The 15,480-nt window shown below is 38.6% G+C and overlaps 1 protein-coding gene across 1 annotated transcript in view; it reads right to left on the bottom strand.

Annotated features, from left to right (window-relative positions):
• Positions 1–6,215, bottom strand: part of bmp5.L (bone morphogenetic protein 5 L homeolog) — a 65,041-nt gene extending 58,826 nt beyond the window's left edge. Inside the window, exon 1 of the mRNA XM_018263469.2 lies at positions 5,152–6,215. Within this exon, the coding sequence (XP_018118958.1) occupies positions 5,152–5,623 (472 nt within the window). The 5' untranslated portion in view covers positions 5,624–6,215. The remainder of the gene's footprint in view (positions 1–5,151) is intronic.
• Positions 6,216–15,480: the final 9,265 nt, after the last annotated feature.

Raw genomic sequence — 15,480 nt, 5'->3', positions numbered from 1 at the left:
AACGTGGAAGCTGAAGGATGCACAGTTTAACAAACTACTTCTAATCAGACATGGCCCCCTGCAGATAAAGGAAGATGTAAACAGCCCCCCTCCAGTTCCAGACATTCATCGCCTTTCACATGAGAATTCGGCTCCAGTTGGAATAACGCATAAATCTTTCAGAGAGATAATCTTGTTTCGTTCTTTCATTCCCAGCACGGTGGAGGTGCATTTTTCCCCTTTGCCAGACCGGTGTTTCATTTTATTAGATGAGCAAATGGGGAAACCCTACGCCATAGCCAATAAAATATAATGTATGAGTGCTGCGTGACTCATTCATAAATACAGAGGGAACAATGGCGCCTCTTGTTCGCTTCAGGCCTCTCCTCATGGGCGATCCCGGCACCCACACTGCCACTTCCACTAACAGCAACAAGAGCTTTCCCACGGCTCAGCCAGTGTTATTGAATGGGGATTAAGGGATGGAAGGTAACTAAGGGAAAATATGGCAGGCTTCTACGGGACAAGGAGGGCATTTGTGCTGTGTACCCGTGAGGCGCTGATACAGACCAGGCCGCAAAGCGCTCGCACACAGCCAGTGGAAAGCGCTTATTCGTAAAAGTGCGTTGCGACTGTACTGTGGTTGTGTGTTTATTCTTAGCACAATAAATCCCCCGAATAATATTGAGATAATGATAATAATAATGTAGTTATACCAAATTTTCGCGCGTCCTGTCTAAATGATACATTTTTGTTTTAATATTCTGAGACGGGGTTTAAAGGAAGATCAGGTGGAAATAAAGGTCCGGTCATTATATCATGTGGGCGAGTAATAAAAGGCATCTGAGTTTATAGGTAGAGAAGAACAAAGGGATTTATTTGAGAAGGCAGGGGTGTGGGAAAGCATTCCAAATGGCAGAGTCCCAAGCAAACCCAGGGGAGCCTTACTGCCACTTCATAAACTGTTCATTTTCTCCTGCTTGGGGCTTAATCTAAACCTTGATGGATACATTCCAAGCGGAACCAATTGATTTAGCGTCTGAGTCGCCCCAAGGGGTTGCTGGGAGGAATGTGCTCGGGTGAGTGACCTCTCGCTCTGCGCCCCGTGTAGCTCCCGGACTGGGCGGCGGCTCCAGCACATCAGAATGACAAAGTCGGATCCTTCCTTCTGTCCCTCTTTGTAGCTGGGAGATCTTCTTGTTTTTCAGATGGGAGATGTGCTAGTAACGTGTTTCAATTAAAGGCAAGAATGTGATGGGAGGAATGAAGTCAGATCTGTGCTTGTCACTGGAGTTTTTGATCTGTGCTCTCTCCTCAACCCTTTCCTTTCGGCGAGAACTAGTTTCTCCTCTTCACACCTTCTCACCATGGCCAAACATTACATTAAAGGCGTTTCACCCATCACTTTACAACTTGTATGCAGGGATTCTTGGTAATTCGGTCAATGTGCTCCTCTGCAGTCTCTTACTAAACTACAACTCCCATCACTCCCCGCTGTCATTTCAGAAAAGATATCATTGAAGCAGAAACCCTTTAGGAGATTAAAATTGGGAAGGTCAGCGAGATCTTTCATAAGAGTCTTGGACTGTAAGCTCTTGGGCATACTTACCCTAATTGTAATCAGAACAATGAGATCATCTCTTAATAGATCATAAACGACTCCGACACATTCATTTATACGTCTTGTTCAATAGAACCATCCCATTAGTCGCAAATCGCATGTCATTTTTATACTGATCATTGGCCATTTCTATTGCTTATATCCTAGTACACAACCTGGATATCAGAAACTTCTATTGCGAAGAAACAAGGTCTGGAAAAATTCTCTTTATTAGCGCAATGTCCCCAGTCAATGGAAAATATATCAGCAGAGAGGCTTGCTTCCCATGTGCTAAATCAGTTGGATTTCTACCTGTATTTCCCATACCTGCAGTTTTTATTCCCTGCTTCTTTGTAAAAAATAAACCTTCCTAATTTCAATTTAGAAATCGAAAATAAAAGCATTTCGTTGTTTGCAGTTACACTGTGCTATACAATACTCAATATAAATGATATATAGCTGCTTAGATAACTAGATAGATAGATAGATAGATAGATAGATAGATAGATAGATAGATAGATAGATAGATAGATAGATAGATAGATAGATAGATAGATAGATATAGACAGACAGACAGACAGACAGAGATAGGTAGATAGATAGATAGATAGATAGATAGATAGATAGATAGATAGATAGATAGATAGATAGATAGATAGTAGCTAGATAGATAAATAGATAGATAGATAGATAGATAGATAGATAGATAGATAGATAGATAGATAGATAGATAGGATTATAATTTTTGTATAAATTTATTTTCTAGAATGAATTTGTGTATAATATACTGTAAGTAGACAATGTCGAAATATTACACTAAGGTTGGAGTACTAAAGTATCATGTAGGAATATGACACTGATATTAGATTTTCATGCATCTCGTAGTAATATGCCACTAATATTAGAGTACTAATGCAGCATATGGGAATATGTCACTAATATTAGAGTATCACACAATATGTCAGAATATGACACTAATATTAAAATACTAATGCAACATATGGGAATAGACACTGATATTAGAGTATTATACATTATATCAGAATATGACACTAATATTAAAGTACTAATGCAGCATATGGGAACATGACACTTATATTAGGGTATTATAGATTATGTCAGAATATATGACACTCGTTATAGAGTATTAGTGTAATCATGTATGAATGACACTAATAATAGAGTACTAAGGCATCATGTGGGAACATCACACTCATTTTAGAGTTCTGATGTTTTCCTGTGCGGGTTTTTAATTGAAATTGTTTTCATGCGGCGCTGAGCAATGCTTTCTTTTTTTTATTCGATGTTGATATTTCACCCAAGTGTTTAAGCTTACGTGTAGATGAATGCGCCCACTTGTTGCCTTCTTTTTATTTCAGTCAAAGCCTTATTTATGGGCTTTTTAAAGGTGAGAAGTTCAGAGCTGATTCTGACTGAGGGGGGGGCCACGAAGAAATCGGAATACTGCACCTTTTGTTCTCAATATCTGGTTCTGTTTAACGTTCGTGGAATCTGTGTTGTCTTATGTCATAATATTATTAGCAGCAGAGAATTGCTCTGTGGAGGCCAGTGCCCGATCTAATCCTGCCTGGGTGCCCTGTGGCAACTAATCATTTCCTTCCTTGCTTCCACCAACTGCCGACCCAGGAGCTGCCATTTAGTACAACTTCTATGTATTCCCCATGGACAGTGGATTCAGCACTGGCTGCAGTTCCAAAATGCTATTATATCCAAAAAGGGCTTAAATGCGAAATGTTACATCTGCATGGAACAGGTTTTGTACATCTACACCTCGCAACCAATTCTTTGTACATTAATGTATCCGTTACACTTTTCAATTTTGTTTCAATATTGTTGTGTGTAAATAGGATTTATTGTGTTTCATTATTAGATTACAATATATTATTATAAAAACATTTTAGCGCCGCATGAATCTTTCCTTTGTTCATAGACTCTTTATTTATGCTTAATGCTCATTATTATAAAGTACACCGTCAGTTATATATATATTATATTGTGCTAGTTATTAATCGACTTGTTAAAATACAACTTCAACATCAAAGGAATTTACGCTACACAATTTTTTTTTTGTCCATGTCATCAAAATTAATTAAGGGTGTTCCCTTAATTAGGCTCTCGTTACAGTGCTGCCTATGATGTTTGCTTTGTGTCAATAATAATGATGATAATTATTAGTGTAATTGTTACTACAAATAATCTCTTTATATGTTCATAATGAGGCAGATATATTCGATTCTGTAAATGTGAAAAGGAGTTAAAGTTGTCTCTTGATTCCGTGTGTTGGCAAGAACTCCCGGCATGACTTGTACCTGTATAAACCATAGGTTTTTGCACTAATTCCCTGATGTCATTAGCACTACAGGAAATCGAAAAAAATAAACCGTTACAATTTACACATTGTTGCATCATTATAAACGTTGACATTGTTACATCGCTCCTTGAGTAAACAATTATTCTTGTGCGAAATAACGATCAAACAAATAAAACCAACAGGATAAATAAAGGCAGCCTGTACTCTACCTAAATTGTAAATACTGTAACCAGGTACTGTACTAAGGAACACATGTGCCTAAGGCTCCAATCTAAAGCAAGGCAAAAGGACTCTGATCAGTACAATATGTGACCTGTCAGATGCAGTTTCAGTCTGATGCAGCAACTTTGCAGTTTGAGTCGATTTAAGAAATTGGATTTCTGGTGATTTGGCAAGATAATATAGCTAATCTGTCAGTCTTTAAATGAGAGAGCCGCACAGCTATTAACTAAAGCAGCCAGATAATATCTCCCAAATACATATGGAGCAGTCAAGTGCTGAAAGAGGTTGCACAACGTTATCTTGGGAGAGAAGACATTCTTTGGCATTATTATATTGCGCTGAAATACACAATGTAACTGATTTTTTTGAAAGGAAAGAACTAGCTCCCAAAGTTAACATGATTGCAGTATGGAGATGCTATCTTTCACTGGATATTGCATGTTCTACATTAACATGGCTCATTTAGACACATAGGGGATTGCAGTTGGACAGGCAATTAAATCATGTCCCTCTTGTATATCATGTAAAAAGGGTTCTTCACCCCAAAACTGTTTTTATTAATGAAGGAAAATAAAACTCTAAGTAAGCAGCGTTTCAATATACATGTTGACATTTTTGGTTTTGACTATTAAAACGATGTAGCAGAAGCTAGTTCATCTTCATCTGGCTTCTGCTGCATAGTTCCAGGAGCACAAAAAAGAAACAGTAGTGCAGAGAATGTAAACAGTTGAATCGCAAACATATACACAGAACCATTGAACATTTTTAATTCACGTGCATTGAAAAGTTTCCTATTTTTTCATTCTACAATAATGATATTTATTTATTGGGTGGGTGACATATTTAAAAGGTATTAGAAACAATTAAAATCTCTCTCTATGTCACAAACACTCATTTTCCCCCTATAACTTATCTTTCACATTTTCAACATTGAACACGAATATATACAGTACATTGAAGTGCATATAAGAACAAAGCACCAATTGCTATTTTTGCACGTTGTAATGCTCACACTCACCTAGGTTAACAAAGCTCATGACCATGTCCGCATCGTTGAGAAAGTTGGAGTCATGCAGACTGGCTAAAGGTGGGCGCTGGGTGGCAAGTGGAGCGCTCCGATAAGCCTGGGCTTTTCGCGAATAACCGTTGGCAAGGACAGGATAGCCCTTTCTCAGCCCCCTACTCTCCATCATTGCCCCACTAAGTGTGTAGCCCAACATGCCATGGTCATCCTCCTTAGCCATAGCATTGTACAAGTCCAGCATAAACAGGGGGGCAGAAGAGGCCTGTTTCCCTGGGGAGAATGGTCTGGGTCTGTGGGGTAACCCCAAAATAGACAGGATCTCCCTTTGGATCTCCTTTCTTTCATGGTTCCGCAGTCTTCTGTAAATGAAGCTGGAATGGACATGGTTTCCAGGCAAAGCGTGCGCAACATGGCAACTCCAGAAGAGCACCAGGAGCACCCTAAGGAGATAGGTGTTCACAATCATTTTCTCAAAGGATGGGAGTCCTTCACAGCTTCCCTTCAAATGAACCCTTAGTCCTCACGTTAAGGTCAGCAGTAGAAACAAATCTATGGTAGGTCAATGCCAGTCCTGACTAGGGCATGTTTTAAGACAGTCTCATCTAAAGGTTCCAATAGTTGCTGTGGTGCAATATAAATCCCATATGAGAAGACTCCTTCAGGCAAATGTCCATGATTCACTCATTCCCATCTCCCGGGCACCCCCTGTAGTGAGAGTCCAGTGTTACTACATTTCATCAAGTCTTATTGTACTGACACCCGCAACTTAATCCTTCCTGATAACGTTAGTACCTGCTCCCCCTGCAAATGGATCCCACTCTGAACAGCTGAATTACTTCGTAACATGCATTCAAGCTGATTGAATGTGCAGAGTCTCTATCCTATTTGCGCAATCACAAACATAGAGCAAACTGCCAGGGAGATCTGAAGGCGAATGTAGTGGAATGGAAGCAGGACCCTGCTGGGAAACAAGAGTCTTCTCATTGTAATCTGAAACTGGGGAGGAAAAAGCAAGCTTAACCCCTTTTCGTCTGCTTGCAAGCTGCTCTTCTGTGTAGGGTACTTGCCATAGGTAGAGCTTCAGCCTGTGTCTCTTCAGCTTTTACTGCACTACAGCTCCCAGCATCCTGTGCGAGAAGCTTTCAGTTGCGTTTTGCAGAAGCTGAAGAATTGCAGGCAGAGCCTTATTTAGGTAACATTCAAACTTTTGTATATATATGTAGAACTGCAGCACACCCTACGCGTAATTACGCACAGAGGAGCTAGAATAATTGTACCTACTGCCATTAGATGTTTAAATAATTTTAACCACATTCCATAAATGTGCAGTGTTAGGTGAATCTGTCGGCATAGTGCGGCTTCATGTGACTGTGGCTGCAGCAGACTTGCTCAGGTGTTTTCCTTTGGGGAATCTTTAGCTTTGGCTAAATCCAGATCACAGGTGACTCCAGTACTTGTGTAATGTAATCTCGAGTCGGCCCTTTGCTTTTCATTCACTTTTATGTTCTCTAAAGGAATCAAGTTTTTTTTATTACTTTTTTGCCAACAATTTTATCAGTTTGATACATAATATCCTAATCTGATATGTATTCATTTCTGTAGTTAAGTATCAGAACACTGCTGATTCTGTACATTGTAACATTTTGTTCTGATTCCACCCACACCTACATGACAGATATTCAGTGCTGCCAAGGAACAGTTTTATAACATGTTATGCATCATTTGACATAGAACAACATTTCCATCCCAGTATTTAGCACCTTGAGCCAAGAGCATATGTTATGTCATGCTGTATTCATCACTTATCTGCAACGTGTAAAGTTTACCAGAAAGATTTACAATAAACAGAACCTGTGAGATGTAATCAGAGACTTTCCGGACCAGCAATGGGTCAGTCCTGGGACAGCTACTGTTTCTGTTAGACATCACATTAATTGTTAGGTGATTAGTCTTTCAGGGCCTGGAATGTTTACACAATATAAAATGCAGGGGGAATTACACACAGTTATGCCTGACAGCCACCATGTATTTTTACATTTGAACACCTATGCTGTTAGGTAATTAATCATACACAGCTGGAAATGCTTATTTCTATAAACATTTGTTGACTTTCCTATATCCAGCCTTTATTTATTGACTTTTCACTTGTTTGATCAGAATTTTGGAAAGCAAATAGTGAGAGATATAAGTTTTAATGAGAGATATACGTTGTGCTAGTGTGTACATTCTCTAGGCCACAGTCTGAAACCCTGCAATACTTATACTTAACTGTCAGGCCAGCACAGTAGGCTCTTTGGCAGTTTGACTAGTTTCCAAAAATTGCCTGGATAGGGGCAGGAGGGACTAAAACACACATAAATTTTGGCACCAAAATCCACTTAGCGTGTCTGCACCCAGGCTGATGCAGTTGCAGTAGCTCCACATGCAGACACACAAGAGATAAGATGTGAGCAGAGGTTTTTGCATTTGCCTAAGGATAAACTTCTAAAAATGTTGCTATCCCAGCCCTCAGGGCCTAAATTTGGATCACCCACCAAGAAAAGCCCTGTGTCTCTCCCCCCAAGTGCTGTCCTGAGCCCACCGGGAGATACACTGGTGCTCTGGCAGTTCAGTCCACTAATGGCTGCATTATGAAGTATGTGGAGCCCATGCTGGGAACTATATTAATGCTACTGAGTATCACTTCTCTACTGTTGGTCTCCAGCTGTCATAAATTGTACAGTTTACTATGAAATGATCACCCAAAAAGGGATATGCAGACATCTGAACGTCAACACCTATAGGCCTGTTTCATTTGAATGAAAGGATCTCATTTGGATTTGTTTTAACAGCAATTCACATATTATATTAAGCATCACTACTCGCTTTCCATTTAATGATATAGTATTACATTACAGTTTAGATAACAAAAATGTGCAACCTGAACAACAGGAATGAATTTTTTATCAAAGAATCAAAAGAGGAAATTTTTTGGCCTCACTGAAAAATATGATCGAGATCAGCCAAGGGGTCTAGTTCCTTTTTACCACAATCACAAATGAGTCATATAGTGGCTTTGCATTTTTCAGTCTTTACCATGTGTGATATATGACCCTTGTGGGTTTGGACCCAAAAAATTGTTTTCATGCTGTTAGAGTGGCTCTCCATGATTCCCTCTAAAAATATCATTCTTTAGCAAAACAAAACTTAAAAAATACATTGACAATTAAAGGATATGTTGTTAATTCTAAACAAAATCTTGGATCATCAAACTGACTGAACCAATTAATCTGGATCTCATCAGAAAAATATTAATAAGCGGTGAATAATTTTGTAGTTCTATACCAAGAAATTTACAGAAAGTTAAGAACATGAGTTTCACAAAGATAAAATGTCTGTCTGAAATCCACAGGATTTATAGAAGTACATTTGTGCTAGAGTTGGGGATGGGTTGGAAAAGTTATTCATATGCAGAGTTAAAATTATTGACTCATTCTAGAGATGGCACTCAGGATTTCACACATGAATTCAGTCAAGAGGTCATTATTATGGCTCCTACTGTAATAATATAAACTTCTGAACAATGCTGTAAATCTGTTGATAAAGTGAAAATCCATTACAGCCAGTAAAAGCTTGTATGAGTGTCACCAGTCTTCACCTTTAGGCTGGGTCACCATCAGTAATTATAGGATCTCATACTAAGAAGTTAGTGGGGCCCTCCTGACCAAAGGCTCCACATTTTTAGAATATTTGTAATCTGGGCACACTGGGTGGTGGGCCACAATGAGAAAAACATCCCAAACATGCATCACAACACCCCTAGTTTGTCCAGCCATGCCCTGTTATTCCAAAACGTTTTCCATGGTCTGACCAACGGAACAATGTGAATCATACCGCTCAGTATGTAAAATCCCCATTATAGCAAACACTCACAAAACTCACACTGCTTTCTAGCACATTCATCAAAGTGGTTTTAAACGAACCTGACAAAATCGCTCACTATTATTTGCCCAGGAAAGTCAAACCCCAAGTCCGTACACATGTATGACAACACCCCTGGTTTGCCTCACCAGGCCTATTAAGCCCATGATCTGCCCAACCCTGCACACTTTCCCACAAGTTCCACATCCTAGGGTTGCCATCTTTTCTGGAAAAAAATACCAGCCTTCCTATATATTTATCTTTTTTGTCTATTAATAACATTGGGATCAACCATCATTTTTACCAGCCAGGTGGCAACCCTATCTGTGACCAGCTAGTCACTCTTTCAAATCTCTTGGGGCCATCTCTGCAATGGAGCTCCTCATTGGATTAGCCCTGGTTGGTGGCAAAGCCTTTTGGTAGTTGATGTGTAAAGTCTCTGCCTTCAGAAGTACTTGCTGCTTTTCAAACCAATTTCTGCATTAAAAAGTAGACTAACAATACAGAGACACAGTGCAATAGGTGTAACAACAGTATAGATAGCTTGTTTTCCTCATCTACCCAAACTGTGGGTAGTATATCAGTAATTTAAATGTTCCTTTTTGTTAACCACACTGCATACAATAAACAGCAGTTAGTATATGTTAATCTTAGGATTTAGGAGTGATAAAAGTAACCATCTTGGGAAGAAAAAGGGGGGTCACCTCGCATACCGTGGCCGTCCGAATCTTGTGAAACCTGGTGCTCGATGAAGATGGTATTGGCAGCCTCCACGACAGACAGAGAAGTAGAAAATCACCGGCACAACAGGATATTTCTAGCAGGGAAACCCTTGCTCGTTTATTTGCGGATGCGACGTTTCGGGGCGTAACCCCTTTGTCAAGCATAACCATCATGATGGTTACCAAAAGTAACCATCTTGACAGCATGGTGGCTCAGTGTTGGCCCTATATACAGCACCTTTAACATGTTGCTACTACTTTGGGACACCATTAATAATTTACTATGACGTACTATCAAGAAGGGAATTTCTACAATGCTTTTGTTTCTATATGATAATTGGAGAAAATACTTTTTCTGCACAGGAGTTTGGATTCAGTTGCACAGGAGTTTGGACAAATGGGCATGCTCATGAGCAAACAGGTACGGGAAGCATTTGACTATGGGGAGTGCACCAGAACACCAACAGCCATTGAGGAGACATGGGCCCAGACTAGCTGTTAGGTGACAAAAGAGGTATACACGTGGCTCCCCACCAAAGTATTCCTCCCTTAGAAGCAACATTTTATTTATGATACTTCAATAATGACATGATGGTATACTTTGTGCTATATAGATAGATTCAGGGAGGTTCTACTTTACAAGAAAACATGCCAGAGTATGTTCAATGAGGTGCTCTACATGCTTCACTTTAGTGCTCAAAAATTCTCCTTGCTTCAGAGGTGGCAATCTGCATTACACATTACATTGTTTGTATATATCAAGGGATGCAGGAAAATAGAGATGCAATAAAGTGATCATTCTTATTATCTAGGCAGTATTCCATACTTTTTTATGGTTTTTCTGATTCTGACTTCTGGTTTGTCCTGACAACGTTTTTACTACAAATTTACTTCTACTTATACCTCTTGGTCTGTTTGGGATACTAAGCCTGTACTGCTTTTACCAGCCTAGGTCAGACAATCTGTCTAAGAACCTATGTAATCATACTGAAGATCATTTCATCTTCAGTATTGGTTATACATAAAAAAAATAATTGTAGAAATTGTAGAAAATTGTAGAAAACAAGTTAAGATCCCAAAATGTCCACTATGATAATATAAATATTTTCAAACGGCTTTGCCAAGCACACAGTTGATTCTTTGTTACTTAGACTGTGTAACTGTGGCACTAGTACAGTATATTTATTGACTTGCTAACCTTTGCCAACATTCACTTATAAAAAATAATTGTGCTTGTTATCCTACTTCCTTTTGTGCAGTTAAGAGACAGACTGCCTGAGCAAACAATTACAGCACGAGACACAAAATCACATTAAGATGCTTATGGCAAACTTCAGATACCTGAGAGCTGACAGTTCTGCCATAAACATGTATCCTAATCACAGTCTAGATAGAGAAAACAAGATAAAAATTAAATGACTACAGGAACTCTCTAGTCTCACATCACTATGTGTGGTCTCATTAGAACATTGTTAAAACATATCTGAAGGTCAGAGTGGAAAGTTTGCATTACAGAATTCAGTCTTTTGGAATGGGGCGGGGGTAACAATTGTTTAAATAAATGTCATCACAGTCAATAAAATAATATAAATGAGTCAGTAATGTGATAAACTTACACAGGGATCACAACTGTCTAAATGTTGTGCTTTAGCAATATTTAGGATGAACTTCAAAAAGAAATTGCTGTTTTATGAAACCTATTAGGCCATACACTTTTCAGACAGATGTGCAACCTATAAAAATCCAATATGAAATTCTTCACTGCCATCCTTTCTTCATTCACATTTTATATACAGTGTTCTGCATCTTTCCAAACGATGTTCTTCTGATGGATCTGAAACATATTTTAAATATTTACACTTCATGAAAATACCATTCTGATAACTGTAAGCGCCAACAGCCTTAAGTGCTTCCAACAGTTCTACAGTTTCCAAATTAATTCAAACTGCAAATATACAGTAGGTTATATGAATATATGTGTGAATTAATAATTAGAATAATCAATACATATTTATTAATGACTAGCGATGAGCGAATCTGTCCCACAAAACGGTAAAAAATTAGCAAAACACATTAAAGTCAATGGATATCAATGTTTTTTCCTTGCAACAATTTTTTTACATGCGCAACTTTTCTCGCTCCAATTGCTTTAAAGTGAATGGGATTTTTTATGGCGACTTTTGTGTCCAAATGCATTGAAGTCAATGGGAGTTTTTTCTAATGGTGACTTTTTTATACAAATGCATTAAAGTCAATGGGCGTTTTTTATTATGGGTGTTTTGCTCGGCAACTCTTTTGTCACGCCAAATTTTTACGTGCCAAATTTGTGCCGCAGTTTTACAAAAAAATTTTTCAGATGGTGAAATGCAGAATTTCACCGCGAATCCGAACAAATTCGCTCATCACTATTAATGACATTATACTTAAGAATAAATGAGGGTTTGCCATCTTAAAGTAGTCCTCCATCCAAAAACAATTTAAAAATGTCAGTGGATTCAAAGTTACTTGAAAATGTAACTTTGAAAATGTAATTGCTTTAAGTATAAGTATCTGTCTGACTGTTTACATTCTCTGCACTCCTGAAAGAAAGTTGCAAGCCAGCTGATTCAAAGACCCAGAGGAGAACTGACTCCTGTCAGACCCAGAGAACAGGGATAAACAAACACTGTTTTCTACTGGAATTTCAACAAGGGAGTGAAGAGAAATATCCCTTTAATGAATTTTACATATATTATGTATACAGCAATGGGTATCATTATTATTATTATTATTAATCTACTTCTTAAATACAGAGGTAATTCTTTACTTCTGATTTTTGTATTTGCTTAAAAGTTACTGCATAATAACAATACATGATTATTATTATTATTATTATTACAGCAGCAGCAATATATATTAGCATTGTAAAGTGCATGGGGGAAGAGTAAACTGTGGAGTAAAGAGGAAACAAAAAAAGGGATCAGAGTCGGATAGGAGACATTCTGGCTACATTTAAACTTCAAGAGAAAATCTTCAAAAGTGGCGTGCAGGGTTGGGTAATAATGCAACTAGATGAGCATGTATCAACTGACACTTGGAAGGAGGGCACTGTGAGTGTCAGATTTATACTATGAGACAAGTTATCAAACTGTTGTCATAATTCACATGGCATTTGCATATATAAATTCTTGAGGGCTATGGCATGTGGTGTTCTAACTGCTGCAGTACACTCAGAGAGAACTGCAGTGCTTAAATTGTCCTTTATTACCTGTCACTGTTTCCAATAGAAATGCATGGGAAATGTGTTGCCTATGATGGATACTGGACTGTGGTGGTACTCCAACTTTACAAGGAATGCAGGGAGTGCTGCAATCCTTGTGAAGTTGAAGTGAAAGGTATGTGATGGTAAATATATCACACTGCGTGCACCCCATTAAAGGAAAATCTGATGTGTATACATGTGCTGGAAAACTTCTGTGGTGGTGGTACTCCTCAAGAATTTCTTTAGAGGTGCCCTACTACTGCTACCAATGTTTGCCAGACTATGCCATAAACATAATATTTCTCTTGTTTTTCTATGAGAAATAGTGACAAACATTTAAAGGAGAACTAAACCCCAAAACGTAATATTGCTAGAAATGTCATTTTATATACTGAACTTACTGCATCAGCCTAAAGGCTTAGCATTCTTATGGTAGTAATGATCCATAGTTTCCTATCTTGGTTTTTGCCTTGAGCAGCTGTTGAGAAGCTAAGCTTAGGAGTAGTTGTAAATTATCATGCAGAAAATGAGACTGGCCTGCAGTAGAAACTAATGCTGGGGAGCTGGTATTTAAATTCTGATGCCAATTGCACTCGTTAAAGTGTTTCCATATAATTGTAACTGTATTATGTTTTATTTACTAATCAGCCCTATATTGTGACATACAGTCATATGAAAAAGTTTGGGAACCCCTCTCACCCTGAATAATAATTTATTCCACTTTCAACAAGAAAGATAACAGTGGTATGTTTTTTATTTCCCAGGAACATCTGAGTACTGGGGTGTGTTCTGAACAACGATTTTTAGTGAAGCAGTATTCATTTGTATGAAATTAAATCAAATGTGAAAAACTGGTCGTGCAAAAATTTGGGTACCCTTGTAATTTTGCTAATTTGAATGCATGTAACTGCTCAATACTGTTAACTGGCAACACCAAATTGGTTGGATTAGCTCGTTAAGCCTTGAACTTCATAGGCAGGTGTGTCCAATCATGAGAAAAGGTATTTAAGGTGGCCAATTGCAAGTTGTGCTTCTGTTTGACTGTCCTCTGAAGAGTGACAGCATGGGATCCTCAAAGCAACACTCAAAAGATCTGAAAACAAAGATTGTTCAATATCATGGTTTAGGGTAAGGTTACAAAAAGCTCAGAGGTTTAAACTGTCAGTTTAAACTGTAAGGAATTTAATTAGGAAATGGAAGGCCACAGGCACAGTTGCTGTAAAACCCAGGTTTGGCAGGCCAAGAAAAATACATGAGCAGAAAATGCAGAGGATTGTGGGAATGGTTACAGACAACCCAAAGATCACCTCCAAAGACCTGCAAGAACATCTTGCTGCAGATGTTGAATCTGTACATCAGTCTACAATTCAGTGCAATTTGCACAATTTATGGCAGGGTGATGAGAAAGAAGCCCTTTCTGCACTCACACCACAAACAGATTTGCTTGTTGTATGCAAAAGCTCAATTAGACAAGCCCAGTCATTTTGGAACAAAGTGCTTTGGACTGATGAGACACAACTTTAGTTATTAGATCATAACAAAAAGCAATTTGATGGCAGAAAAAGAATAGCATTCCAAGAAAAACATCTGCTACCTACTGTCAAATTTGGTGGAGGTTCCATCATGCTGTGGGGCTGTGTGGCTAGTTCAGGGACTGGGGCCCTTGTTAAAGGGATACTGTCATGGGAAAACATGTTTTTTTCAAAACGCATCAGTTAATAGTGCTACTCCAGCAGAATTCTGCACTGAAATTCATTTCTCAAAAGAGCAAACAGATTTTTTTATATTTAATTTTGAAATCTGACATGGCGCTAGACATTTTGTAAATTTCCCAGCTGCCCCCAGTCATGTGACTTGTGCCTGCACTTTAGGAGAGAAATGCTTTCTGGCAGGCTGCTGTTTTTCCTTCTCAATGTAGCTGAATGTGTCTCAGTGGGACATGGGTTTTTACGAGTGTTGTTCTTAGATCTACCAGGCAGCTGTTATCTTGTGTTAGGGAGCTGCTATCTGGTTACCTTCCCATTGTTCTTTTGTTTGGCTGCTGGGGGCGGAAAAGGGAGGGGGTGATATGACTCCAACTTGCGGTACAGCAGTAAAGAGTGATTGAAGTTTATCAGAGCACAAGTCACATGACCAGGAGCAGCTGGGAAATTGACAAATTGTCTATTTGCTCTTTTGAGAAATGGATTTCAGCGCAAAATTCTGCTGGAGCAGCACTATTAACCGATTCATTTTGGAAAAAAAAAATTCCCATGACAGTATCCCTTTAAAGTCGAGGGTCAGATGAGTTTCACCCAATATCAACAAATTCTTCAGGATAATGTTCAAGCATTAGTCACAAAGTTGAAGTTATGCAGGGGTTAGATATTCCAACAAGAAAATGACCCTAAACACACTTCAAAATCTACAAAAGCATTTATGCAAAGGGAGAAGTCCCGACTTAAATATCATCGAAAATCT

This window comes from Xenopus laevis, chromosome 5L (genome assembly GCF_017654675.1).
Source record: "Xenopus laevis strain J_2021 chromosome 5L, Xenopus_laevis_v10.1, whole genome shotgun sequence".
NCBI classification, from domain to species: domain Eukaryota; kingdom Metazoa; phylum Chordata; class Amphibia; order Anura; family Pipidae; genus Xenopus; species Xenopus laevis.
The sequence above is the reverse complement of the archived record's forward strand: the minus strand, read 5'-3'. Positions and strand labels throughout refer to the sequence as shown.